The sequence below is a fragment of the Thermothielavioides terrestris genome, chromosome 6, assembly GCF_000226115.1.
Source record: "Thermothielavioides terrestris NRRL 8126 chromosome 6, complete sequence".
In the NCBI taxonomy this organism is placed as follows: domain Eukaryota; kingdom Fungi; phylum Ascomycota; class Sordariomycetes; order Sordariales; family Chaetomiaceae; genus Thermothielavioides; species Thermothielavioides terrestris.
Window position 1 is genome coordinate 2797972 of NC_016462.1, and position 25603 is coordinate 2823574.

The following is a 25603-nucleotide window of genomic DNA, read 5'->3' on the forward strand; positions in this document are numbered from 1 at the left end:
GATGCAAATACCCACGGAAGCGGGCGTGCGGTTGGAGGGAGCGGGGAGCAGCGGCGGGTGGTTCTGATTCTAATTCTGGTTCCTTTCTTGTCTTTTATTTTATTTGCAAGCGGAAACCTTCCTCCTGCTTGGCCTATTTATTTAAACTTTGCACCTGTGTATTAATTCGTTCTGGGAGGGGGCGGACGGGGGACGTCCGGGGTCAGGGACCGGACTGGACCGGCTCGGGTAATGGACTGCTGCTGCTGGGAGACAGACAGCATGGTCGATAATGTGGTGTCATGTCATGTCATGTCATGGCGTCTTAAAGAGGAAAGGATATCTGGTTTGTCCTTTACAGATCTGTGGACGGGGGAGGCGGTGATGGGGGTCAGTCCTACTGGACATATTGTGTATGTGACTGTACATAGGTCTTCAGGATTGGCAAATACGCTGGCTAGAGCTGAGCCCTGGCGTAATGAGTTGCCATTGGAACCTACAGCTTCCTGGCTGTCTAGCTTCGTGTTACCCTTGTGTGAAACACTGGTTGTGGTAAATAGCCGTGCGTGCGTTTCCGAGGTGTCTTGGGATTCGCTGCTCAGCTCAGTTCTCTCCCTGAGGAAAGACCAGATCGACGCCGGGCTGGCGGACCGATAAAGGAGAAAGAGAAGGGTAATCATTGGGTCAATGAGTCCGGTTAGTTTCATGGCATCAGTGATCAGTTGGGCGGCGGGGCCAGTCCGGCTACGTGACCGGCTACGTCTACTGTTCCATCGTTCTTTAACGCAACCCTACCGACTTTTGTATCAAAGCCACATTGTACAGTCATCCATCGCTTTTCCGCAAGACCACACACCGCCCTCACAAAGCCCCTCTCCAACGCTCTTCGACACGCCACGCCAACCTGGCCATCTCCCACTCGCCCTCGCTAATCAATTGACTTAGGCACCCTACACGAACACACAACATTCCATCGTCATTGCCGCCGACACTATGGTCGACGATATCACCTAGTCTCCGGAGTACGAGGCTCTTGTCGATCGGGTACAGTAGCTTGCCTATCATATCGATAGTTTCAGTAAAGTAGGAACCGCTAACCAATTTCTTTAGTTCAATAGTTTGTTCCTAGGTCTGGTGGAGAGCGCCCCCGAGCATATAAAACCGATCTTGGTGGACGACATCATCGACTACTGCAAGCGCTATCGCAAGGATCAGTTCGGTACAAGCCAAGACGAGGGAGATGATAAGGAAGACGGCGAGCAGAGCTAGGAGAGCGCGACTAGCGACATTACTCACAAGAGCGAGGAAGACGGCACGTATACCAGCGAGGACGAAGATGTTGAGGACAAAGATATCGAGGACGAAGATGTTGAGGACGAAGATGTTGAGGACGAAGATGTTGAGGACGAAGATGTTGAGGACGAAGATGCTGAGGGCGAATATATTGGAGACGGAGATGCTTCTACCTCGGATTCCGTCACGATTCCCCGCAGCCGTCACCGCGGCACTACATCCAACGCGCCCAATACGTCTGAGGTCGCTCAGCCCCATCGCGCTCGTCACTCCCCTAGCGCGTTGGACCTGATCAAGGCGCCTAAGTTTGACGCTAGCGCCCTCTTGAAGATTTCCGCTCGCATCGACGACAAGGATAATATCACGGTGCCGTACTTTCGGCGTGTGATGTCGTCTGCATATGAGATGCTGATTGGCTTACAAGGTAGGGTCGCGTCTCCCAAACACATGGTGGGCATCTCATTATTGGACTACGATCTGAACTGGCCCTAGGCTACTTAACCCCCCGCCGCCCTTCTTCCACGCCGTCGTGCCCCTAACCCACCTTACAACCCCCCGGCAATGACTCGAACTGCAGCACGACGGATCGAATGGCGTCCCGCACACGCGGCAGTCGAAGTTGGCGCACGGATCGGGCGGAGCCGTCGTCTTTGTTGTGGGAACAGCTATCGAGGCGTGGCAGTGCCGTCGGCGCAGCACGGGAGCGAGCGCTTGTTGCACCCGTTCTCGTTGCAGTTGCACACGTCGGTGACGGTGCAGGGCTTGCGCGTGGTTGGTGTCGCCGTCCTGGACGTCCACGTCGTGGTCGGCCGGCTGATGGTGGTCGTCGGCGCCTAATAGCCACCGGATCGGCAGCGGCGGGCCTGGCCCGTAGACGCCCGGTGGCAGCACCAAGCGCCAGCCGCCGATGTGCACGTCGCCTCACCCAATGCTGACGAAGACGAACCACACCTTGCACGGCACAATCACGCGGTTGTCGGTCGGCTACGGATGGTCACCGGGCTGTGAACTGCTGCGAGCCCGCTGCCGCCGTTGAACATCAGGTTGCACACGAGCCCGCCGCTGCCGTTCTCGAAGATGCCGACAGCGGTCGTGTTGCCGCCCGACGGCATGTCGAAGTACAGGTTCTGGAAGTGAGGTGGCCTGGGCGACCTGCCAGTGGATTCCCGTCGGCACCAGGGCCTGGCCGCTGTCGCCCGTCGCCTCGGGCATGTCGTACAGGTCGAAGCGGAAGTTGCGGGTCTGGCGGAAGAACTGGCTCTGGTTCACGTACCACTGCGCCCCGGATTGCTGGGGGATGGATGGACGGGTGTCCGTGTCGAACAGCGCGATGCCCTGGAAGGTGTCGCAGCCCGTGATAATGGACGGGCCATTGGGGTCACCGATAAAGTGCGTGGAGGTAGTACTGACCACAGGCGAGCAGATCTTGTACGTGCCTTGGGGAAGTAGACGATACCCCCCTGCGCGAACGTGTTGCCGCAATACTCGCCGCACCGCGTCTTTGCAGTCCCGACAGAGTTCTTGTTCCCGCTGGCCACGGCCACGTTGAGCGCTTCGGCTGTGTCCAAGTTTCCCGAGGTGTCGGCCCCTACAGCTTCCAGTGTCCCCAGAGCTGCTAGCCAGTAACTTAGTTGTCCGAGGAGGCCTTGCGCCTGGTCGTGGAGTTGGCGCTTTGAAGGCCGCCTTCTTGGTGCCGTTATTGTTGCCGCCATAGCCGCCGCGGAACACAAAGCCGTTGCGGAATTTGGTCATGTACAGTACTTCTCCAGGCTGCCCGAATATAGGAGCGCGAGTGCTAAGGGACGGACAGATTCGGGGCAGGGCACCATCCCATACGGAGTATGTCGATCAGGATCTACAATCTACAGCGGAAGTGATTGAAACCTGTGTCTCATTTAGGAAATCAACCCGTCCTAGACAACGTAGGACCGAGCTTACGATATAAGACAACCACATAGTGGCACCAGGCCCCCTGCAGCCTTGCTGTACATGTAGAACTGCAATCCGTTCCAGCTATCCGGCTCATACTATGTCCTACTGTCGCGTGCTGGTGCACACGTGACTCCATCTGCCAGGCTCCCTGCGCTCAGGGGGCACATGTCAGCTCTGCCCACACATGTATATAGACCTCGGTGCTCCTCCCACCCTGCATGAGAGGAGCACCTCTCTCAATACACATGCCTCTGCATCCTGCATGGCCCCACTTCGCTGCTCTCCTCACCTACCGATTCACACACCATGCCCGACAAGATCCTTGTGCTGTCTTCTTCGACCGGCAGGCAGCCCTGTTGTTATTGGACGATGTGGGCTCAATTAATGATGCACAGCTCTTGCATGGTCACACTCTTCTACACCGCACACACCCTTGAAGGGCGGACAATGGCATAACCACCAACTCTGATTTTGGCTTGGTCGATCAGGGAGAAGGGAAGGATGAAAAGACGACCTACGGCGCGCTGCCTCGGGGAGAGTGAGTGAACCGACTCAGGGGCAGTCTTGGAGAGATAATGGTGCAGTATTTTTCAGTTGAGTTAGCCATCTTTGTACAGTTGATTACAAAACCCCTGCGCTGAGCGTCGAGACCGAAATCTACCGCTTGATTATACGCCTGAAGCACTCACTGCGCCTGTGATCCCTGGCCAGACTCTTCCAATCTCTCTTCGGGCCCCGGGTTCCCAGCATCCTCCTTCTCCTTCTTCCGCGGTGCCAATCGAATGTCCCAACGCTCCTGCTGCCAAGCGGTAACGGGCGGCGTCACTTCCGCCACAGCCTCCGCCCACGACTCCCTCGTCAGCGGGTCCTCAGCCGCGGCCTCTTCCCGCTTGGGCGTCGCGCCGCAGTAGCCAGCCCAGCGGCGGAACTCGCACCAGACCGCCCGGCCGCTGCCGCGCTTGCTCCCCGCCTCGTCGGCGTCGGCTTGCTGCTGCGACGCGCCACTGCTGCTGTCCGCCGCCGTCTCTGGCCCGACCACCACGGCCCACGTCGTCCAGCGTCTCATGATCATGGGCGGCCACGCCGCGAGGAGGTCCTCGCAGGACTTGGGCACGAACCGGCCGAACACGCGATCCCGGGCCTTGAGCCATTCCGCAGCGCCGCCGTCGTGGTCGGTGCCGCCGGTGTACGCGACCTCGAGGATGGTGACGGTTATGCGGCCCTCGAGCTGCGTCTGGAACTTGTGCGGCGGATCCCACTGGAGCGTGGTGAATCGCGAGGGTGACGATGGCAACGACGACGACGAAGCCTCGGCCGTGGCGTCGCCGAGAGATAGATCCCGGAGCAGGGCGCCGGACGCGAAAGCGTCCTGCGCGTCGTGCTCGGGCAGGTCGCGCAGCAGCTCGGCGGCGGCGGGTGAGCGCAGGAATTTCTGCAGGTCTTCTTCCGTGCTCCAGACTGAATTTTTGTTTTCCCACCGAGGGTCATCAGCAACGGTGTTGAAAAACCATCTCAACGACCTTCTCTCCCCGAAAAGACGTACGAACAATCAGGGCAGCATGCTCGGGATCCTCCACCTTCCGCCCCAGCCAGACCTCCTCGCGGCCTGGCACACCCGCGAGGGGTCCGAGATGCTCATCTGGGTAGGGTTTGGACCAGTTCGGCCAGTCCTGCCCGCGCGGCAGGCGGAATCGTGTCCAGGTCGTCCGCATGCGCCAGAGACGGTAGGTTTCAGGTGTTCGCTTCGTGCGAGCCATGGGGACATAGAACTGCGCCAAGTCTATGGGGATGGGGTTGACTAAAAGGGGTGTAAGCGGATTGGGAGAGTTGAGAATGAAACAGGCGGGGAGAGACCTCTGGAGGCGTGAAGAAGGTCGAGCCCGATGAGATGGGTCAAAATGATGTGGTGTGAGAAAAATGATGTGGTGGTGAGACTAAGATGCACAGATATATAGCTGCAGTGAGCGAGGGGCTTCTGCTGCCTATTGTGGAGCGTGCAAGGAGGCGAACGGATGACCGTTGTCAAGGACTAGGGGTGTGTAGCCCGCTTCGCGAGCTCACTAATGGATGTGTTATCTGCATTTCTACATCACATGACCTGCTTACAGTTACTACTGGTTCGTTACCTGCCTGCGTGGTGCCCGCGTTGTGCCCCCGGTGTCCCCTGTGCCTGCTTGGTCCCTGTGCTCTGCCCTCGGTGCCTGCGTGGTGCCTGCGTTGTCACCCCAGTGACTGCGTGGTGCCTCGGCACGCTCCCGGTGCCCACGGTGCCGCCTGCGTTGTACCCGTGGCACTCGCGAAGAGGTGCAAAAGGAGAAAAGTAGAAGAGAGAGAGAGAGAAAGGAAAGAGAAAGGGAGAAAAAAAAATGAAAAAAGCTGCTCAACTACAAACCAATAAAAAGCAGAAAAAAGCATTGATAGCTATATACTCTACATCTATTATTGTTAAGGAGCAAGGAGGTGGATTATTTACAATAACAATTACCTTGTTAGAGAGCACATCTGAAAGCTTTGCGTTTCTAAAATAATTTTTTTCTTCTCTTTTCTTTTTCTTTTCTTTTTCTTTCCCTCTTCCTTTTTTCTCTTTTTCTTCTTTTTCTTTGTTCATTCTCCTTTTTCTTTTTTTGTTTCTTTCTTTCCTTTTTTTTTCATTTTTTATTTTCATTCTTTTCTTTTCTTCTTTCTTTTTTTTCCCTTTTTTTCCCCCTTTTTCTTCTTTTTCTTTTTTTCTTTCTACTTTTTTCCCCCCTTTTCTGAGAATAGGCCTATAGAGAGATAATGCCTTTGCACTGAGGCGTCATGTCTGCTACCGTCTTGTCCATGCAATTCGGGTTGGCGCTCACAGATCCTCTGCCATCTGCAAAAGGGGAGTGGCGACCACCTCGGCCCCCAATCCGGACGCGCTATGGTGCCAGGGTAGCCCCACCTCTCGATGTGTCATCAGACTCGACCGCGCTGGCCAGCTCCGGGTTTCGTTCGCTGGTGGTTGGACGGTTCCTAACCGCCGCCGACCCGCACGCATGGTCAGAGCGAGACAGGACCTGCCCATCCGACCGTGGAGGAGATGGCCCCTCCGACAGGAAGCACCACTGTCTGGCAAAGGCTCAAAGGCATCTTCGTCTATCTCTGGAATTTCCGCTACCTCCCGCTCCGGTACCGTTGGCCGCTTATCAAGCTGAGGCGCCGCCTCTTCCCCACGGAGACCGGCCTCGGTCTCCCCAACGCCGTGCGGCATGCCCGGTCGCTGCGGCACCCGCCCGAGCCGCACCCGTACCTCTTCGTCCTGCGCCTGCTCTGGCCCTTCCCGTCCTGGCACTTCCCGGCCGTCCTGCCGCCGCCGCCGCGGCAGATCATGGCCGACCCCGAGCGGGTCAGCTGCCAGGTCCGCGACCTGATGTACCTCCACTCCATGCCGCTGTGGCGCGCGCGGGACACGCCGCAACGGGCTTTTTACCGCCTCTACAAGGCGTTCTGCGCTGCCGACGGGCACATGATTACCTACGAGACCGAGTATTTCTGGCGCCACCCATCTCCCTCCTGGGCCACCGCCAACATCCCGGACCCCGAGTGCGAGGACCCGGAGCAATACGCTGTCATGGCGTCTTTAGCCGAGGTTCTGGTCGAGTCCTTCTTGTGGCGCCTGGAGCTCGGCCTTCGCAGGAGCGACTCGCCGATCATGAACCACTATAAGAAGCCTCCTCCCTACGTTCCGGAGATCTGCCCTTCGTGGACGGCCAAGGTACCGCCTCTGAAGACAAAGTTGGTGATTCACCCTGAGGAGGACGTGTACTTTGACAGCCCGTTTCACCGTCGCAACATATATATGGCGACCGGCTGGTTCTATACTGTCTGAAGGACGCCATCGCATTCGGACTGCTGTCAGCCGTCGTGCCCGATGCTTCCGTTTGCTGGCATCCGCATCTCACACCAATGTCCGCGACGTCTAGTCTGTGGCCTGTATCCGTCGTGCCCCTCAGGATAGGGTGGTTTTCCTCGTCTAGGGATCGTGACTCGGGGACAGGCACCGCTCCAGCCACTCAACCGCGACGTGTCGCTTGCGGTGCCTGGCAGAATGTGGATGCGTTGCGCGGAGGCCGCTGCGGGGCCATGGACCCCCCTCGTTCGCCTCGTGCCGCTCCCCGCCTACGATGTCACTGTCGTGCCCCGTGGAGCTCGCTGACATCGAACCTGTTCGCTGTCCTGAAGCGAGTCCCGGACTGGGGAGCCGGCGGGCCTTGGAGCAGCAAAGCTGAACGGAACGGCGCCACCCATTGCCCGTGACGTAGCCGCGTTGAGTGAGACATCCCGCAGCTGAGACAGGCACGAAATACATTCACGTCCACTTGACGGGATTCGCCAAGCACTTTCCTGCAGACGACAAGCTTTTGTGGAGACCCCCCAGACCCCGCCCGCCTCCTGCAAGATGACGCCGCAGCAGTTGGCTCCTACGCTTGCAAGTTATGCTTGCAAGTTACACTCTAACCCAACCAGGAGTTGCGAATGGACCACAGGCGCCCAATGGAACAGCCCACTGGAGCTGAGCCGTGGCCCAACTCGCGCAGCATGGAGGCTCTTTTTGTGCCCCGTATTGGCCAACTGCGAAACCTGGAAACTCGACCCCTCTTTGCTCCTGCGTTTCCGTCACTGCCCGACCCTGCCCTGACACGCGGTTGGCGGGGCAGGCGGGGCGGCCTCCTGCTCTTCCCCCACCACCGCATCCTTCATCTCTTTCTCTCCCCTCCCCAACGTCCCTTCTCTCAGTCGAAGTGCCCAGAGTGTTTTTGATATTGACAGGTTGAATTGGGGGCCCGCGGATCTTATCGCAAGTTCCACTGCTAAAAACCGGTCAGTGTCTCTCTCGTAATCTCGTTTCTCTCCCTCCTCAGACTCTGCTTGCTGGTGGGTCAGGAGATGTCATGAGAGATGGCCCAGGGGCAAAGCCATGATGGACGAAGCTTCCCATGTCAACCCCCGGGGCTGATGAAGCACAGTGCACGACGCCCACAGACCGCGCTGCCTTTGCCTTTTAAAACCGCACACACTCCCTTAGCGCTTGCGACTTCCCCCGCTCTCGTTACTGATTCTGGCCATTGAAGCACCTCGCACCCAGTGTTCGTCTTCTGGCCTCCCAAGATGGTGCACCTTTCCACCGTCACGCACAAGGACGAGGGGTCCGTCAACAAGCTCGCCGAAGGCGTCAAGAAAGTGCACCTGCAGCTGGCCAACGATGACGACAACTTCACCACCAGCGTCTATGGCTCCAAGTTCGCCGCCCAGGACCTCCCGCGCCACGAGATGCCCGAACACGAGATGCCCAAGGAGGTGGCTTACCGCATGATCAAGGACGAGCTGAGCCTGGACGGCAACCCCATGCTGAAGTGAGTGAGAGCTGTTGTACTCGGCATGCTGGGTCGTCGAAGTGCTGATTCTGGATAATCATCGGCGAAACTAAGCCTGGCTTCGTTTGTCACCACGTACATGGTATGCCAATGACGCCCGCGCATGGTGTCTTTCTCCGGTCCGCACCGCTGACGTCTTCCAGGAAGAGGAAGCCGAGAAGCTCATGGCCGAGTCGTTCTCCAAGAACTTCATCGACTACGAGGAGTACCCCCAGTCCGCCGATATCCAGAACCGCTGCGTCTCCATGATCGGCCGCCTCTTCAACGCGCCCGTCGGAGCCGGCGAGACGGTCGGCGCCGTCGGCACGTCGTGCGTCGGCAGCTCCGAGGCCATCATGCTGGCCGTGCTGGCCATGAAAAAGCGCTGGAAGAACAAGAGGATGGCGGAGGGCAAGCCGTGCGACAAGCCCAACATTGTCATGTCGTCGGCAGTGCAGGTCTGCTGGGAGAAGGCGACTCGGTACTTCGAGATTGAGGAGAAGCTCGTCTACTGCACCGAGGACCGCTACGTCATCGACCCTGAGGAGACGGTCAACCTAGTGGACGAGAACACGATCGGCATCTGCTGCATCCTCGGCACAACCTACACGGGCGAGTACGAGGACGTCAAGGCGGTCAACGACCTGCTGTGCAAGAAGGGCCTGACCACGCCGATCCACGTCGACGCCGCCAGCGGTGGCTTCGTGGCGCCCTTCGTCGTGCCGGACCTCGAGTGGGACTTCAGGTTGGAGCGTGTGGTGTCGATCAATGTCTCCGGGCACAAGGTAGCTTTCCGCCCATAGCCTCATCTGTCCCCAAAAAAGGGTAGCCTTTTGAACTTGCTTGCTGACCGGCTGACGCTCGCACGCAGTATGGCCTCGTCTACCCCGGTGTCGGCTGGGTCGTCTGGCGCAGCGCCGAGTACCTGCCACAGGAGCTCGTCTTCAACATCAACTACCTCGGCGCCGACCAAGCTTCGTTCACGCTGAACTTCAGCAAGGGCGCTAGCCAGGTCATCGGCCAGTACTACCAGCTGATCCGGCTCGGTAAGCACGGCTACCGCGCCATCATGAGCAACCTCACGCGCACGGCCGACTACCTCTCCGACTCGCTCGAGGCGCTCGGCTTCATCATCATGTCCAAGAAGTCGGGCGAGGGCCTCCCGCTGGTGGCCTTCCGGCTGCCGCCGCAGGAAGGGCGCAACTACGACGAGTTCGACCTCGGGCACCATCTGCGCGTGCGCGGCTGGGTGGTGCCGGCCTACACGATGGCGCCGCACACCAACAACCTCAAGATGCTGCGGGTGGTGGTGCGCGAGGACTTCACCAAGAACCGGTGCGACAACCTGATCAACGACATTAAGCAGTGTCAGCAGCTGCTCGAGAAAATGGACGCCGAGAGCATCAAGCGGCAGCAGGAGTTCATCCACAAGCACCACACGGCCAGCGGCAAGGCCTCGCACAACCACCCCAAGTACCGGGTAAGACCATATCATGTTTTCGCCTCCCCCGGCCCTCCCCCCTTGTATAGATATCCACTGACGACGCTGCTGCAGAGGGAGAAGCACTCGCTCCAGGGCAAGACGGGCAAGACGCACGCCATCTGCTAAGGCGCATCGAATCGCGAAACGGAAATTGTGATCAATGCCCAGTGGTTTCGGCACTTAAGGGGTCGACGTTGGGCGCTGCAGGGGCCGTATTGCATGCCCGCCATGACTTGAATGACTGATGCCATGATGCGATGGACTTTACTTCGATTGGGTAGCCGAGAGTAGCCAGTCGGTGCTGGGCCGTGTTCTCGCTTCGATTCGCTCGCTGCAAACACGGTCAAGCACAATCCGTACTTGGTGCTCCGCGCTTGCTGAGCAGCAGCAATTTGAAATGGCGATATTCCGCGGTCCATTCCACTCCATCCAGCAGTGACAGATCCTACCGTTATTTATCCAACTCCCATCATTTAAGAGTTTTGCATTCCAATCCTAGCGGAGCTGCTGTGGTGGTGAGAACCTTGATGGACGGCTCGTGGGACTTGGACAGGGGAGCAAGCTTATCGATACCGGTAGTCAGTGCCAAGCGCCGCTAGCATTCCGCTCCTGGTGAGTTGTGGGGTCAATTTCCCGCCCGACATCGCTTGAGGTTTTTGTGACTCGGCTGCAGTGAGAATGACTCCCCGAGTTGAGTATTCGGCTGCTGTGTGACTAACGTTGAGGGACCGCGACCGAGGGGATTTAAAACCACCTCGTCGCAGGGTCACACGAGGTGTCTCCGACTCGATTGAAATTGAAGGTCGTCGGCCAGCGGTCTATTAATTGCCTGATCGCACTGGGGGTCGTCCATTGGCATTCATTGGGAACTTCATTGGAATTCGCATTCTGCCCCCCCCTTGACATGGCCTTCCGCGCGTCCCTGCGGCGCGCTACCGCCGCACGCCCGGCCGCTGCGCGCTTCTACTCGCAGGCCATCGCCGTGCCGACGTCGAGTTCGTCGCCGGTGAGCGCGGCTCAGATCCGGCGGGACGCGGCGCTGCCGAACCCGGACCCCGCCGAGGACTCGGCCAGCGCGGCCCTCGTGCGCGAGCATGCGCCCTTCATGGTCGCCACCTACGCCCGCCCGCCGCCCGTCTTCGTCAGGGGCGAGGGCTCCTACCTGTGGGACCTCGAGAACAGGAAGTACCTCGACTTCACCGCCGGCATCGCCGTCAACTCGCTCGGCCACTGCGATCCCGAGATGGCCAAGTTGATCGCCCAGCAGGTAGCTAGGACCGTCCCTTCTTCAGGTCTTCCGCCAGCCACGCGCTAGCAAGCAGACTGACCTCTCCCCCCGCCAGTCCAAAACCCTCATCCACGCCTCCAACCTGTACTACAACCCCTGGACCGGCGCGCTGTCAAAGCTCCTCATCGAGAAAACGCTCGCCTCCGGCGGCATGCACGACGCCGCCGCCGCCTTCATCTGCAACTCCGGCAGCGAAGCCAACGAGGCCGGCATCAAGTTCGCCCGCAAAGTCGGCAAGGCCCTCGACCCGTCCGGTGCCAAGACTGAGGTCGTCTCCTTTCGCAACGCCTTCCACGGCCGCACCATGGGCTCGCTCTCGGCGACGCCGAACCCCAAGTACCAGGCGCCCTTCGGGCCCATGGTGCCCGGCTTCCGCGTCGGCGAGCTCAACGACATCGACGCGCTGCCGTCCCTGGTCACACCAGCGACCTGCGCCGTGATCGTCGAGCCGATCCAGGGCGAGGGCGGCGTGCGCGTGGCGTCGGACGCCTTCCTGGTCGCGCTGGCGCGCCGCTGCCGCGATGTCGGCGCCGTCCTGCACTACGACGAGATCCAGTGCGGCCTGGGCCGCACCGGCGCCCTCTGGGCCCACGCCCACCTGCCGCCCGAGGCCCACCCGGACGTGCTGACCACCGCGAAAGCCCTCGGCAACGGCTTCCCCATCGGCGCCGCCATCGTCAACGCCCGCGTCGCCGCCCTCATCAAGGTCGGCGACCACGGCACCACCTTCGGCGGCAACCCGCTCGCCTGCCGCCTGGCGCACTACATCGTCGGCCGGCTGGCCGACGAGGGCCTGCTGGAGGGCGTCAGGAAAAAGGGCGAGGTGTTCCGGGAAGGCTTCGAGAGGCTGCGCGAGCGGTACCCCGCCTTGGTGCAGGAGGTCAGGGGCAAGGGGCTCCTCCTGGGCCTGCAGCTGAGCGAGGACCCGGCGAGGATCGTCAAGGCGGCGCGCGAGCGCGGTCTGTTGGTCATCACGGCCGGCACGAACACGCTGCGGTTTGTGCCCAGCCTGGTGATGAGCGAGGAGGAGATCCGTGAGGGTTTGGCTATCCTCGAGGAGGCAGTGCGTGTCACCCGGGAGGGAGGAAGTGAGTGAGGGAGTGTGGCGGGTTCCGTTTTTCACACATGGTTAGAGTTCGGTAGATTTGGTTTTGTGTAGTTAGATGGAGTCTGGAGTTAAAAACACCGTTGTTGATGGCTCAATCAGAGGTGGAGTTGGTCGTGGTGTTTCCTATTCACCCGTGACACAGCGTTCCCGCCACAGTTTTCGACGAAGTGTGGCGGCGGGATGTGCCATAGCAGAGATAGAGTTGGGGGAATACGCTGCCACTCGTGACACGAAGGAGGCCACCGGAGTAGTCCCATGGAGTTTGTTGTAGTCCTGGACGTGTCGTACCGCGCATGTCACCGTCACCGTCACCTAGCCACTGACTACACTACGGCGATCACAACAACAACAACTGGCTGGTAACAGCTCCGCAAGAGATTGTCCAGCACTAGCCCGACCGTTTTGCAAAGCACAACACGCACCTGATCGAACCACCTCCACATGTACCGTATGCGCGTCACCGCAGGGCTCATCACACCGACGCCGTGCGGTTACAGACAGCAAGTCTGTCTCACTGCTGCGATGGACCGATTCAAGATGTAGTGGAGTGACTGTACTTCTTGCCGAGGACGGAAGAAACGAAACATCCATCTGGTAGGCCAATCCTCACCCCCTGCCCCGGCTGTCCGACAAACAGATCAATCCACTCGCGAGCATGAACTGGCAACCCTGCGTCATTACGCTGGGATCGGATCCACCGTTTCACAAGCATCTTCAAAACACCAGCGAATGGCACGGTATCATCAATCACCCACACACCCACATACATCATCGTCACTATCATCCATCGTTGCACGCAAGTGTCATCAACCATCATGTCAATTCATGTGTATGCCCGATACCCCACCAATGCCCGGGGTGTTTTTTTCTCTAGCGAGTGCCTTGTCATCCCATTCCCCTCCGTTCCGCGGAGGGTGCTGTGCCACCATGCATGTTGTTACATCTCTTCCCCTCTCCAGGGAAGGAAAAGGAAAAGAAAGGAAAAAAAGCAATCCACCGCGCGCGGCGAAAACCAAGAAGACACAGAGAAGTGAAGATTGGCCCGTCCCTAAAAGTTATCAATGTGAACGAGCGACATCAAAAAGTTGACCAGCCCCGGCCCGGCCCCGGCCCGACCCTCGCGACAAAACCGTCGTGGAAAGGTGATGCTGGGATGTCGGTGTCTAGCCAACGGGGTATAGAAGAAACGAAGGTGCAAATGCAATGATGGCACGCATGTACTCGGGTTGTGCCTCCCAAATCAGCCGTCCTCCCAAAATCCAACCACCCAAGCGAAAGAAAAGCGGAGCGCGCGCGAAGCCTAGCTAGCCGCCGACGCAAGCACAGCTCCAGAGAAAAACGAATCGAAAGTTTCTCCTTCTCTGTTCGCCGAAGCGCCGACAAACAAAAGAAAAAGCCTAAGCAGCCAGGCGGAGCTTGGCGGAGGCACGGAAGCGCGCGTGGCGGCGGCTGGCGGCGGCCTTGACGGAGAAGGAGTCGCTCTGGCCGGCGGTGCACGAGGTGCCCGGGGCGACGGCCTGCACGGCGGACCAGACGCCGCTGGCGCAGCGCTGGAACGTCGTGCCGTTGATGCAGTTCCACTGGCCCTCGTTGCTGCAGGCCGTGCCGGGGGCGAAGCCGCCCGCGGAGGAGCCGCTGGAGCCAGAGCCGGAGCCGGAGCCGGTGGTGCCGGTGGCGATGGGCGCGCTGGCCGACGAGGCCACCGTCGAGACGACGAGGGTGGTCGGGGCGGCGGCCGCGGCCGTGGTGCTGGTGGCTGCCTGGCTGGGGACGGTGACGAAGACGCCACTGGCGGTAAACGGTAAGCGCGTGCTCGTGGGGACTGCGTGAGATGAAGAAGAGAGAGTCTGTACATACCCAGGGAGAGACGATGACGCGGCAGGGGAGGCGGCAGCCGTCGTGGCCGGCGCGGCGGAGCTCGGAGCGCTGGTTCCGCTGCCACTGCCGCTACCAGAGCTGGAGCCGGAGCCGGAACCAGAGCTAGAGCCAGAGCCGGAGCCGCTGGAGCTAGTAGCACCGCAGTTACCCTGGGGCGGGCCCAGCTTGCTGCCGCTCTTAACCACGTCAGGGCCGGGGTTGGGGTACTCGACGTCAACGCCCTCGGCGACAGTGCAGCCGTTGTTGAGGTTGGCGACGAAGACCGGAGGGCGCTGACTGAAGGGGGTGCTGCTGGCGCGCTTCTCGACCTCGTCGGCCTCGCGCTTGGAGCTGCTGCCGCCGATGGTGACAGCGGCGCAGTTCATGTAGAACTCGCGGTTGCCGATCTCGTTGTTCCACGTCCACGCCCAGATGGCCTCGCCCTGCGGGGCATCCGAGGGGATGGTGAAGTCGTAGTTGGACGACAGGGGGCAGCCGCCCTCGATGGACTGAATGACGGTGAAGGTCTTGCCCTTGTCGTAGCTCAAGCTGACCTGGCAGGAGCCGCCGCCGTGGGGCGCGCCGCCGACAACGGTGAAGTTGTAGGTGCCGCCAGGGGCGAAGGTCGCCGTGGGCTTACCGGCGGGGGTGCCCAGGTCAGACTGGTAGCCCTTGCACGGGTAGTTTGAACCGTCGGACGCGAGGGGCGCCGTGTTGGTGTAGTCGATGTTGACGGCGTTGGGGTTGAACTTGGACCGGAACGGCGCCGGGTACTGGATCTCCATGTGGGCAGCCGCGAGATGGCCGCCAGCGAGGAGGGTGGCGAGGACGCCAGTGGTGAGGCCGTTGGCGAACATTTTGTTGTGTGTGTGCGTGCGGTGAAGGATGTGGTTCTGTTTTAGGCGATTGCGCGCTCGGAATGCCGGGATGGCTGACTCTCGTCTTTAAAAAGTTCGAGGGAGTGAAGTGGTCAAACTGTGTGTCGACCAGGCGGGCTTGTCTTTTTGATATCGAGCACTGCTCGGAGAGCCGCAAGAAGGAATGAATAGGCTTTGTGTCCGTCTGACCGTATTGTTCGTGCGATCGAAAGTTGTCTGCGGTTACGCAAGACTATTGAAGGCTGGCGAACAATAGGGGTGTTCTTGTTGGGACACAATTGAAAGCACCTGGCTCAAAAGTTGTGGGTGAAAGTCGGTTCCGAAGAACAAGTGAACAACGGGAAGCGAAAAAAAGACAATGCAGCCCTGGGCCTGAAGCTCAGAAGTGAAGGAAAGACAGAGGCGCGATGCCGTGGTGAGGAAGGCAGAATAAGAAGACGGGCACACAAAGGGCGGGATGGGCTCCCTTTATCCTGATGTTTCTGTTCTGCGCATTCATCCCTTATTGATTGGATGCCGGCGGGTGATAGGCCAGGCGAGCGAACGGTTGTTTCGAACGCCACTGGCGAGGGCCAAGCACCGAGAGTGGGGCGACAGGGGTAAAGGGAGAAGGGGGGGGTTGCTTTGGGAGGGGAGGGGGCCCAGCACCGAATCCACCCCCCTCGCCGTTTTTTTTTTCTCTCCTGGTGCAATGCAACAATCCGACGATTGGCCCATGCCGGCCAGAATAACTGCCCGCGTGTTCAGTGCCAGGATGGCGAGACTCTCTTTTCTGCTTGCATTGAGGGAAAGGATCTCCCCGGTCGGCCGGAATGTAGTGTAGTGTACATACACCTGTGTGCGGATTACGTTGGAATGTCTCCCAATCCACCAGCGTGCGGGCGAGGGGACATGACAGCCAGCCGCGCGGTCAGCGTGCGCTGCAGTTGATGCACCCCACAGTCGCACGATCTGCCAGTTGGAGGCCACCGCTTGGCGCGTTCTTGGCCGAGAAGTCATGACTGGTGAGACAAAAAGCGTTGGTGCGACAGGTGACAGGCACCTTGGGTTCAGCCTATGGAGGCCCATTGCCTGCTGCCAGTCGGCACTTTGGGCAGCGGGTCCTCGTGCCGGTGTCGTGCGTGGCCATCAGGGACATTCCAACGCGCCATGCCACCGAATCGCGAGTCGTTGACATGTTCACTTGATGGGCTCTCCACCACGCTGGAATTCCTACCGGAAAGGGAAAGGGCCCGGGGGGAGGCCTGAGGGAAAGGATTAGCGGGCTTCTGTGGACCTCCATCTGCCAGGGGCTCAGAAACACTTGTCCAATCACAGGCCGATGGTGCCTGGCTGCCTGTGCGAGGCCTGACAGGGGCTGATTGGCTCCGAAAGCGGGGCACATGCGCTGTGGTCAGGGCGAGATCTTGGGGAACCCGGTCGCTGCCGCCTGACTGGCCAGGCGCATGAACTTGAAACATCGCCCCCTTTCGCTCCACGCAGCCAGACCCCTGTTTCGCCCAGCCAGAGGAGGGAACGTTGCCGCATGCCGTTCCGCCCGGCTCAACACAACCGTGCCACTGCGACCCTTGACTGGTCGATTCCGCTGGCGGCCGTCGACTCGCGCCTCGGTCCTCACCTGAACACAAAGCCCAACTCATCAATCTCCCCTCCGAACCAGGGAATCAGGCCCAGCTCGACGGGGAACCCGGTGTTTGCGCGGACGACAAGGGCCTCCCCTGGCGGATGCGGCTGCCGGCATGGGCAGTTTTCTTTGTCGGCTTCGATGAGAACCGGGAAAGCGGCGTCCACGACCACCGAAAGTTCCAGCTGGGATGGAACACTACCTACACTTATTCCGTACACTATACGGAAGTACTACCACAGAACGAAATACTCGAGGCAGTCGAGGCAGTCGCTGCCACGTGGGCCCATCCTCTCGACGTTTTGCTCGTTCTCCTGACAGGACGCACACAACTAAGGTACCTACTGTATAGGTAACTTGTGGTGGTCGCAGGCTGCAGACCACCAGGCCACTGCGCACTCACCGATGCACCGATGCATCATGCACCCCTCAACCTGGTCTGCAAGCCGGACTACATAGATATTACCACAGCAAAAAAAGCGAATGACCATAATGAGACAGAATGTGGTGGGCAATGTGAGCAAGAATGGAACTGCGAGACATATCTGTGTTCCTCAACGTGGTGGCAACAATCACAGTTGCTTCTTAGCCGGTTTACCCGCTTCGAAACCATGAAAAGCACCGGTGTCGCCCGTGTGCCTCGATGCAAGCGCTGAGCGTGCAGGGAACCCGCCGACCCCTCTCCGGCGCTCCGCGATTACGTACACTTCATTCCTCTCCTGACGCCAGCTCCGGTGCCCCGCCAGCCCACTCAGCTCAGTGGGCTGAACAGCGGAGCAAATGCGCCTCGCTCTGCTTGACTGCCGCCAGCCGCGCGGCGACTGTCCAGGAATCGAATCAGCAAGCAAGGCAGGGGTGGGCAAGCCGGGATGAGAAACAAACGCCTGATGGACGGCGAACGGCGTCTTTTCGGAGAGGCGACGTCTAGAAATTCAGGGGGCAAAAAGAAGCATGGCAAACCACCAGGACCCGGGCTGAGCCGGCTTCGTTGGCAAACGCGGAACTCGCCGTCCCCAACGATGCGGCAAGTGAGGCGCTGCTTGGGTTCGTCTCCAGTGCACGGCACAAGCCTGCTGTTTCTCATACTCGGGGCAAGGAGGAGGATCATGTGGAAAAGTGGAAGAGTGGCAACATTCGGCCAATTCCGTCACCGACCAACGGTGCAGAAGTCGTGTAGTTTCTGTGTGAGGAATAGTCGAATACTCAGCGATGTCAGTTACGCAGCACCGGGTACCTTGCATGCCAAGGCACCTTGGCAGACTACACCACGGACCGCGGCTCGGAGGTAACTCTCGGGCCTCTCGACTCGGCAGTTTGCAAATCCTTCCCTATGCATTCCTCAATCGCTGGCCTTCCCAACCGATCCATGGCCAAGACCCCCACTTCCCGTCAGGTCAGTCCCGACCGAGGTGAACACAACCTCCAACCATGGCCTCCCCACCGTCCCAAGCTCAAACTCGGCTTCTCCGCTTTGCGCGTCGTCCGAACTGAAGGTGCCCTAAACGCATGGATGATCCCTCCATGAGCGAGGATCGCGGCGGGTAGCCATCCAGGCCTCCAATGGCATCCCTAACCCGCAGCACTCGTCTAGAACCCTTGTTGACGTCTGCCACAGGACCCCAGCAATCCTACACTATCAAAGTACAGTACAAAGCAATCATGCGACGTTACACTAGTTAACAGATCACCTCGGGAAAGGCGCATGAAGGTGTTAGTGCTCTTCGCCCGATCCTCGCCACCGCGGAGATCGAGAGGCGCAGCCACCGTCCCTTTCACTTCGCCAAAGTCAAGTGTACATTCATGCAAGAAGCAGAGCCACAATAAAGTCGACGCCAGGCACTGACGAGGTAGGTGATTTAGCGTTGCAACTAACTACTGCGTATGCTATACTTCGGCCCGTCTTCGGGAGAGAGAAACTTTGAGGACGACGCCCGAGATTGCCTGCCCCGACCAACGTCGTATGTCCGCCACCATCCCCACCGCGACCCGACTTGTAGCCTGACTGCCCCTTGAACATACCTTGTTATGTAACAGAGCGTGGCCTGGTACTGTTGCGCAGGAGTTGGGCAATCTGGGATCCTAATATTATGCAACGTTCGGCGTCCTGCTTAATATCGAGATTGCTCAACCCTCGGTGGGTGCCTACCGACTCCCATCCGAGCAGTCAGTGATGGCAGGCAGGGGTGGCGTGTGCGAGGCGGCATTGGAATCCTTCGCGTGGAGAACAAAGGGGCTCATATCCGCCCAGCATGCACTCTCTCCCTTTTGCGGCCGTGAGGTTGAACCTTCAGTCCTTCTCAGATAAATGACAACCACGCCGGCACACAAGATACCACACTCTGTCCCCGACCAGGACCGTCCAGTCTGGAATCTTTGCCCCTGCAGAGTTCATACAACGGCCACAATACACCGCTGACGACGCAATGTTGCTGGGAGGGTTGTGTGATGTGAGATGCAAGGAGTGGCACATCCAACTTTCCCTCTATTACGCTTCAGTTGCAAGTCGTGCCAAATCAAACCACCTCTAGTAGAGCCCATCAACCCAGAATATCTTTTCCGCTCAGAGGCAGCAGGAGCATGGCTGGTCCTGAACCAGTGTCAAACCAAGCGGGTCAGAACGAGAGACATCGCCGATGTCTGTCTGTGAATCAAGCAAAGCAAAGGTGAGCAGGGCCACACTGGGCGTGCATTTCTGCTTGTCGTACTCCTTTTCAGAAGACGGATCAAAAAGAAGAAGAAATGCGGATACGATTACTGTCGTATGGACGCCGAACAGTGGCGTGGTGCAACCGGCAACGATCCAGACCCTCGCCTCTTCCCATCCTCTCCCCTCTCCATCGGGCCCCTTCGCCATCCGCCCCCAAACAACAACCCGTGCTTCTCTGCCCTCTTCTCTCGCTGTCTCCCTTCCCTCCTCACCATCCCCTCCTCCCCAAACATTCACCACCTCACCTGCGCCCTAGACTCCCATCCCAAACGACGCCGTAACTGCTTCTGTATTGCCATGCCAACTACTCGGTAGTGCCATGCCATGTCAAAATAGGACAGCCTTTCACACCCCAATAACAAGAGGATCCTCTCTTTCCTCAGTCTCTCCCTGCACGCTGACCAAGGACACACAACGCCAGGCCCAAGCTGAGCCAGCCAGCTGACACTTGTTGTTGTTGATACTCTTCGTCTTCTTCTTGTTGGTGGTAGTGGTGGTGTCGGTGGTGGAATGTCGGTGGTGAAAAATGAGGAAGAGGCTGTGGACATCACACTTTCTGCGTTGGGCCGTGGTCACAGACGAAGACAGGACAAGAGAAAAAGGAAAATCAAGAGGCTTATGCATTTGCCCTGCCACCTCCGCAATTGCTGCTGCTACTGCTGCTACCGCTGCTGCATCTGGCTATGAGGGAAAACAGCTCAATTGACGCGGCAAAAGCTAGTTATGATGATTTCTCTCCCTTCCGCTCCTCTCCGTCCCTCTCCCCTCTCACCTCCCTATCTGCTTCGACCCCGCGACACTCTGCTGCTAACGATCCGCTTTCTCTTCGTATCTCTCTCTCTCCTCCCCCCCGCTCTGCCTGCACAATAACAGCGCTGCTGGCCGACCGTCAATCAAATTCGGATCCGGCTCGGCAGGTCACACTAGTGTTTGCTCGAGTTCTCTTTTGCTTTTCGCTTTTTGCTTTTCGCTCTTCGCTTTTCGCTCTTCGCTCTTCGCTTTTCGCTTTCGCTGACGAGTGCGAGCTCGGTTGTCGGGGGAGCGACAAGCCCCATCTCAAACAAGGCTCGAAAATGAGCAGCAAGTCCCTGATAAAGTGGTAGCGATCGCTGGACTCCGCCCCCCCAACAGCTCGGTTTCATTCGCATGCGGTCAGGCGGGCAGGCGAGCAGATGGGCAGGCACGGGGGGCAGGCAGACGCCGCGACACGATCATTTGTAACCGTTCTGCAAGCTGCTCCCTCACTGGGGCCGCTGGCCCGAGAACTTGCCCTGGGGCTGCTGCGCCGTGTAGGCGGGTTGCTGGTACGCCATCCCGGGGCTCATGCCATACACGGCCTGCTGCCCTTGGTGCGATCCCTGGTGCACCATCATGGGCGCGGCCGGCCGGCCGGGGCTGGGAAATCCGTTAGACACGGGCATCGGCTGCGGCGGCGGCACGGCGCCGGCAGGGATGAACTGCGGATGGGCGCCAGGATACATCGGCCCGGCCGCCACCATGCCATTGGGGCCCGAGATGAACTGCGGCTGCACCATCATGGGCGCCGCCATGTGGTGGGGCTGCTGCGGTATGAACTGCGGGTTGTGCGAGAAGCTGCGGAACTGGCCCATCTGGGGCGCGGCGTTCACGTACGGCTGCATCACAGGCTGGCCGTACGGCATCTGCGCGGGCGCGTTCATCGCCGGCGGGTAGGCCATGGGGACCTGTCCCAGCCTAGGGGAAGCGAAGGACTGGGCCGAATTGGAGTGCATCATCCTATGATCGTCCGGGTTACCAAACGGCACTGGAGGGACTTGTCCGTGCTGGCCGGCGTGCATCTGCATCGGCGGCATGTGTGGCGACTGCCTGGGCGCGAGGTTCTGCGCGCCGTGCTGCAGATGGAACGGCAGCTGGTGTTGGTGCGCGATCTGCGGCATGACGTGGGACGGGTTGGGGGTGGCGACCGCGGCGTTGGGCCGCGGCAGCCGCTCGAAGTATTCGGTGTAGGTTAGATGCATAGTCGAGTCTGGCGCCTCGGTCTCCTCCTGGAGCTGGCGCCAAGTCGGGAGCGTATCGAAAGACGGCTTGATGCCGTCGTTGTCGTCCCAGTTCCGGCCAGGAGGCGGCTGGATGGTTTCGAGGTGCGACAGGATGAAGCACTTCTTGACGTCGACCGACCTCGTCTTGCGTCGGATGAGTTGGCCCCTGGCAGGCGGAGGCGGGATGGCGGCCTCGGGGATGTTATTGACGGAGGAACGAGGGGAGGAGCCCTGGCTCGGAACGGCTGGGTTGAAGGGCTGCGCAAATGCACTCGGCCTGAACTCGTGGCTGTTGGGGTTCAGCTTGGGGGCCATGAAGGAGGATGGCGGCACGCCGCTGATACGGCGGCCAAAGCCGGGGTCGACAGCGCTGGCGGGGCCGGTAGGAGGAAGGCGCATATCCGGGGGAGGTTGGTGGGCCATGTGGGCATGTTGCAGCTTCTGCTGCTCCACGTTCCGGAGCCGCTGCGCCAGATTGCCCGTCGGCTGGTTCTGAGGGGCCAGATGGGGCGGCGGGCGGTTGCCTCTGTTGTACTGATAATGGTTCTGGGGGTTGTATGAGGAACGGGCGCCTGGGTGACGGCCGGGTATTCCCGTAGCCGAAGCCGAGGGTTGCGGCGGGGCCGGCCGCGAGGTGGTGCCACGAGCATCGGCCGTCGTAGCGGGCGTGGAGGGGACCGAATGATCGGGGGCCGGCTTCGCCTGGCTTTCCTTTGCCGCTGCGAGTTCCTTCTCCTTGGCGGCTGCCTCCCTCTGCCGAGCCGCCTCGGCGATGTTCTGCTGGACCTTTTCCTGGATCTGTTTCTGTTTGACCGGGTCCTTCGCGATGATGGAGATAAGGTCCGGCGGGACGGGCGTGGTGAGTTTGAAGCTCGAGGCGAACTTCTTCAGCTCGGTCAACTTGACCTCCTTGTCGACCTTGGCTCTACTGCTTCTGACTTTCTCGGCCATGAATCTCTGGCTAGAGGCGAACGTCCTGAAGGACACCAGCACGTCGCGTTCGACAGTCGAGGTTGCACTTGGCACTGCACCAGCCTTGACTTGTGAGGAGGCAGTGCGGCTCGTGGCCGCGGACGGCCGGAGCGCTGCTGCGTCCTTGGTATCGGGGGCCTTCTGGTTCGAGACGGCATCTGCCTTGCTCTCGGCTGTCTTCGCCTCGCCTGTACCTCCGCTAGGCTTCGACTCCACAGGCTTCTCAAGCGCGGGGGTGGCCGGCTTATCCGGAGTGGCCTGAACCTTGGACTCAATCGGCTTTGGCGTCGGTTGTTTCGGTGTTGGGGCGCTCTTCAGCTGCGATGAGATGATAGCAGGGTCGACAGGAGCGCCTTTGACAGTTGCTTGACCCGTCGGAGCCCGTCGGGCCGGCGGCGTGTACTTGTTCTCGCGGTTTGTCAACGGCGGGAAATCTTGCCGACGCACACCGCTATACCTAGAAAGAGGAGCTCAGTCGTGAAGCTCACGCGGGGGTGCATCACACTACTTACTTGTCTTCTTCGTCTCGCTGGTCGTCTCCGCCCGCAAAATCCATAATGCGTTCTTCCGCGACATGCGCGGTCGTCGGGGCGCTCCGCTCAATCTCGCGCGCCTTCTTCTCCGCCGCCGCCAGCCGTTCCTTATACTGTGGGTGGTTCTTGTCGATGGCGGTTGTGTAGATGTTCTCGTCGTAGTCCGTCTTCAGACCAAACAGGCGTTCGTTTTCGGCGAACTGGTCCCAAGGGCCGGCGTTGCCAGACTTCTCCAAGGACCCATCTACCTCATAGCCAGCATCGGGAACCCAGGCCTTCAATGTCCGCTCGCCGCCGAGCCGTGTATTGGAGATGGCGGCATCGGTCCGGAAGGAGGCTCGACTACCTGCAGAGAACGGATTCAGGTCAGCGTGGGTGGGCAATTACATGGGTCGGAGGGCAGGGCGTACCATTTGGGGACCTTCCATCATTCTTCGCGTTGTTGCCGGTAACCACGCGGGCTTCCGCGATCTCCTTGCGTTGGAAGGTCATGACGGGCTGTTCCCTGCGGGAGGGACCGTTCGAGATTTCGGCGGAATTCGGAAGCTTCTTCTGCTGCACCATGGACAGACGGCAGCTGGTCGGCTCCGGGCCGTTGCTGTAGATGCCCTCAAATTCGGCCCCGGAGGTGAGCACAATGCGGACTCGCTGGCCCTGTTTTGGAGAATCATGAGCTGCAGCTCGCGGGCGCTCGGCAGCGCAGCCGATGCATGGTCCAGCCAGCGGGGAACTTAGACTAACCTCGCGTAGGGAGCTCGTCACGGCCTGCGGCCTACCGGTGATCGGGTTCCTGTTGGACGTCCACGCCTTCTGCTGGACAGGCGGCTGCCTGTGCGGGAGTCAGCGAGCCTGAGCCTGAGCCTTCGCCGCAAAGGCACGATTGCGGCGGCCGTCGGCGCGGATTGGCTGGTGGGCGCGCTGGCAGCCAAATTGGGCTGGAGAGGGCCACAGCAAAAAAAAAGAAATTGCAACAAGTAAAAAGGAAAATGCTGAAAGCGATGGGCGAGGCAAAACCAGTTCCTCTCTTTGTTGGCGGAGAAAGGCAGGGCGCAACAGCGTGAGGCTTCGCGAAAAAAAGTTGGGGATGCACCCGAAGGGTCTCGTGTCTCACCTTGCAGTGGCAGTCGGAGGCGAAGCGGATGCCTCTGGGGCTCTGGGTCGCTGGTCGCCAAGCTTACTGCTGTAGAGGGGCCGGGCACCTGAGGTGGGTGATCTGAGGTCCGGCGCGGTGGACGGCGATGGAGAGACGACCGCGGGTTTCGTCGATGACGACCGGTCTTCCATAGTTTCCTGTGCTCAGCAACCAAGCAGTCCAGTGGGCACTGGGCGCGCAGGGCAGCTTTTTTGGAAACTTTGGGAAAGGGGTGCGGGCGGGAGATGTGCGGGAGCGGCAGAGGAAGGAAGTTTGTACGAATTGGGCGAATCAGAGCGCTGATTGGTGCGAGCCGGCTGGTGCTAGCTTGTGCTGGGGCCGTGCTGGAGGGGCAGGGGCGGCGGGGGCAGGCGCACCAGCAACCACCCGATTGTCGATGTGCATCGACTCGTGGGCTCGGTCACGACAGCCTGCCGCTCTACAGAAAGATCTGGCGAAGCAGCGCCGCCGAGTGCTGGGCAGGAAGACCCAACGTGCCACAGCCAAAAACGTCCAACCAGGTTGCTGGGCTGGAGGTATACAGCAGGGGGGTTGTCAAATGCTGGCCCCGCCGCTTGCGCTGCCCTGTGGTAGGTCCGTGGGCTTGTTCCAGGTTCCTGCTGGCCAAGTGAGCGCGATCGACTTGGTTGACAGGAGGGTTGGTACCTGGTATCCCAGGCTGATGCGGTGTTGGGAAGGGGAAGTAGTCCACGAATTTCGGAATCGAAGGGAAAGAGCGATGCAGAGGAGAGGATCAATACTGTGTGCAGTAGGCGGGCACTTCCCCAGGCGTTCTTGCAGAAGAGGTGTCTCTGCGGCCTGGGTGGGGAAAGGCAGAGAAGTCGGCTGGGCAAGTGTTTCGAGGTTGCACGAAAGATTTGAGAGCCGGGCACGAGATGGCGCAAGCTGGCAGGCCAACGAAGCAGAACAAGCGCTCAAATCTCCAAGCACAACCGCCCCCGCCAGATTAGCGCGCGCAAAGACAAACCTCAACTGACCACCCGGTAAATGGCCGCCGAATGATCCCGTCCTTGTTTTCTGGCTCTAGACAAAGAAAGGGCGAGGTCCGACGAAGCATCCTTACGGATTCCCAAATAGAGCTCTCGTGCTGGCCGCAAGCTGGCCTGCCTTTGAGAGGCGCAGTTTGGTTCACGCTAGCACCGTTTCAGACCAGAAGCGCTTGGCACATGGAGAATCACTTAACGAACTGTGTAGTTATCGCCCACGTGATTTGCTTCTTTGAACTCTGCACCTAGTCCAGTTACGCAGCTCCATCACTTCCAGTTTCTGCTGTAATGGATTCGGCTTTTCTCCATAGTTTGGCCAGAGTCGTTGGAAGAAGGACTCTGGCATGTGTCGTGTGTGCGCCGAAGGTCCTGTATTCCCAATCCATTTGGTTGTTTCATGCGGTCAGATACCCT

General features: G+C 59.6%; 7 protein-coding genes across 7 annotated transcripts; 3 read left to right on the forward strand and 4 right to left on the reverse strand.

The window, feature by feature from the left end:
• Positions 1-1070: 1070 nt before the first annotated feature.
• Positions 1071-1552, reverse strand: THITE_2124603 (uncharacterized protein). Its single transcript, XM_003658059.1, has one exon. The coding sequence runs from the start codon at positions 1528-1530 to the stop codon at positions 1105-1107; it is 426 nt and encodes a 141-aa protein (XP_003658107.1). The 5' UTR covers positions 1531-1552; the 3' UTR covers positions 1071-1104.
• Positions 1553-3603: 2051 nt separating this feature from the next.
• THITE_2124605 (uncharacterized protein) lies at positions 3604-5330 on the reverse strand. The gene is made up of 3 exons (XM_003658060.1): positions 5311-5330; positions 4748-5002; positions 3604-4662 (listed from the first exon to the last, which is right to left on the reverse strand). The coding sequence occupies exons 2-3, from the start codon at positions 4959-4961 to the stop codon at positions 3890-3892; spliced, it is 987 nt and encodes a 328-aa protein (XP_003658108.1). The 5' UTR covers positions 4962-5002; positions 5311-5330; the 3' UTR covers positions 3604-3889.
• Positions 5331-6550: 1220 nt separating this feature from the next.
• THITE_2124606 (uncharacterized protein) lies at positions 6551-7129 on the forward strand. Its single transcript, XM_003658061.1, has one exon. It carries the CDS (start codon positions 6557-6559, stop codon positions 7055-7057), a length of 501 nt encoding a protein of 166 aa, XP_003658109.1. The 5' UTR covers positions 6551-6556; the 3' UTR covers positions 7058-7129.
• A 736-nt stretch (positions 7130-7865) lies between these two features.
• On the forward strand, positions 7866-10260 carry THITE_2124608 (uncharacterized protein). The gene is made up of 6 exons (XM_003658062.1): positions 7866-8049; positions 8315-8582; positions 8658-8685; positions 8747-9367; positions 9454-10062; positions 10138-10260. The coding sequence occupies exons 2-6, from the start codon at positions 8338-8340 to the stop codon at positions 10189-10191; spliced, it is 1557 nt and encodes a 518-aa protein (XP_003658110.1). The 5' UTR covers positions 7866-8049; positions 8315-8337; the 3' UTR covers positions 10192-10260.
• A 318-nt stretch (positions 10261-10578) lies between these two features.
• THITE_2124609 (uncharacterized protein) lies at positions 10579-12519 on the forward strand. Its single transcript, XM_003658063.1, has 2 exons — positions 10579-11332; positions 11409-12519. The coding sequence occupies exons 1-2, from the start codon at positions 10970-10972 to the stop codon at positions 12447-12449; spliced, it is 1404 nt and encodes a 467-aa protein (XP_003658111.1). The 5' UTR covers positions 10579-10969; the 3' UTR covers positions 12450-12519.
• A 1185-nt stretch (positions 12520-13704) lies between these two features.
• On the reverse strand, positions 13705-15332 carry THITE_2124610 (uncharacterized protein). Its single transcript, XM_003658064.1, has 2 exons — positions 14319-15332; positions 13705-14249 (listed from the first exon to the last, which is right to left on the reverse strand). The coding sequence occupies exons 1-2, from the start codon at positions 15173-15175 to the stop codon at positions 13859-13861; spliced, it is 1248 nt and encodes a 415-aa protein (XP_003658112.1). The 5' UTR covers positions 15176-15332; the 3' UTR covers positions 13705-13858.
• A 5367-nt stretch (positions 15333-20699) lies between these two features.
• THITE_2124615 (uncharacterized protein) lies at positions 20700-24456 on the reverse strand. Its single transcript, XM_003658065.1, has 5 exons — positions 24162-24456; positions 23792-23879; positions 23461-23704; positions 23030-23396; positions 20700-22968 (listed from the first exon to the last, which is right to left on the reverse strand). The coding sequence occupies exons 1-5, from the start codon at positions 24332-24334 to the stop codon at positions 20769-20771; spliced, it is 3072 nt and encodes a 1023-aa protein (XP_003658113.1). The 5' UTR covers positions 24335-24456; the 3' UTR covers positions 20700-20768.
• Between the last annotated feature and the right edge of the window lie 1147 nt (positions 24457-25603).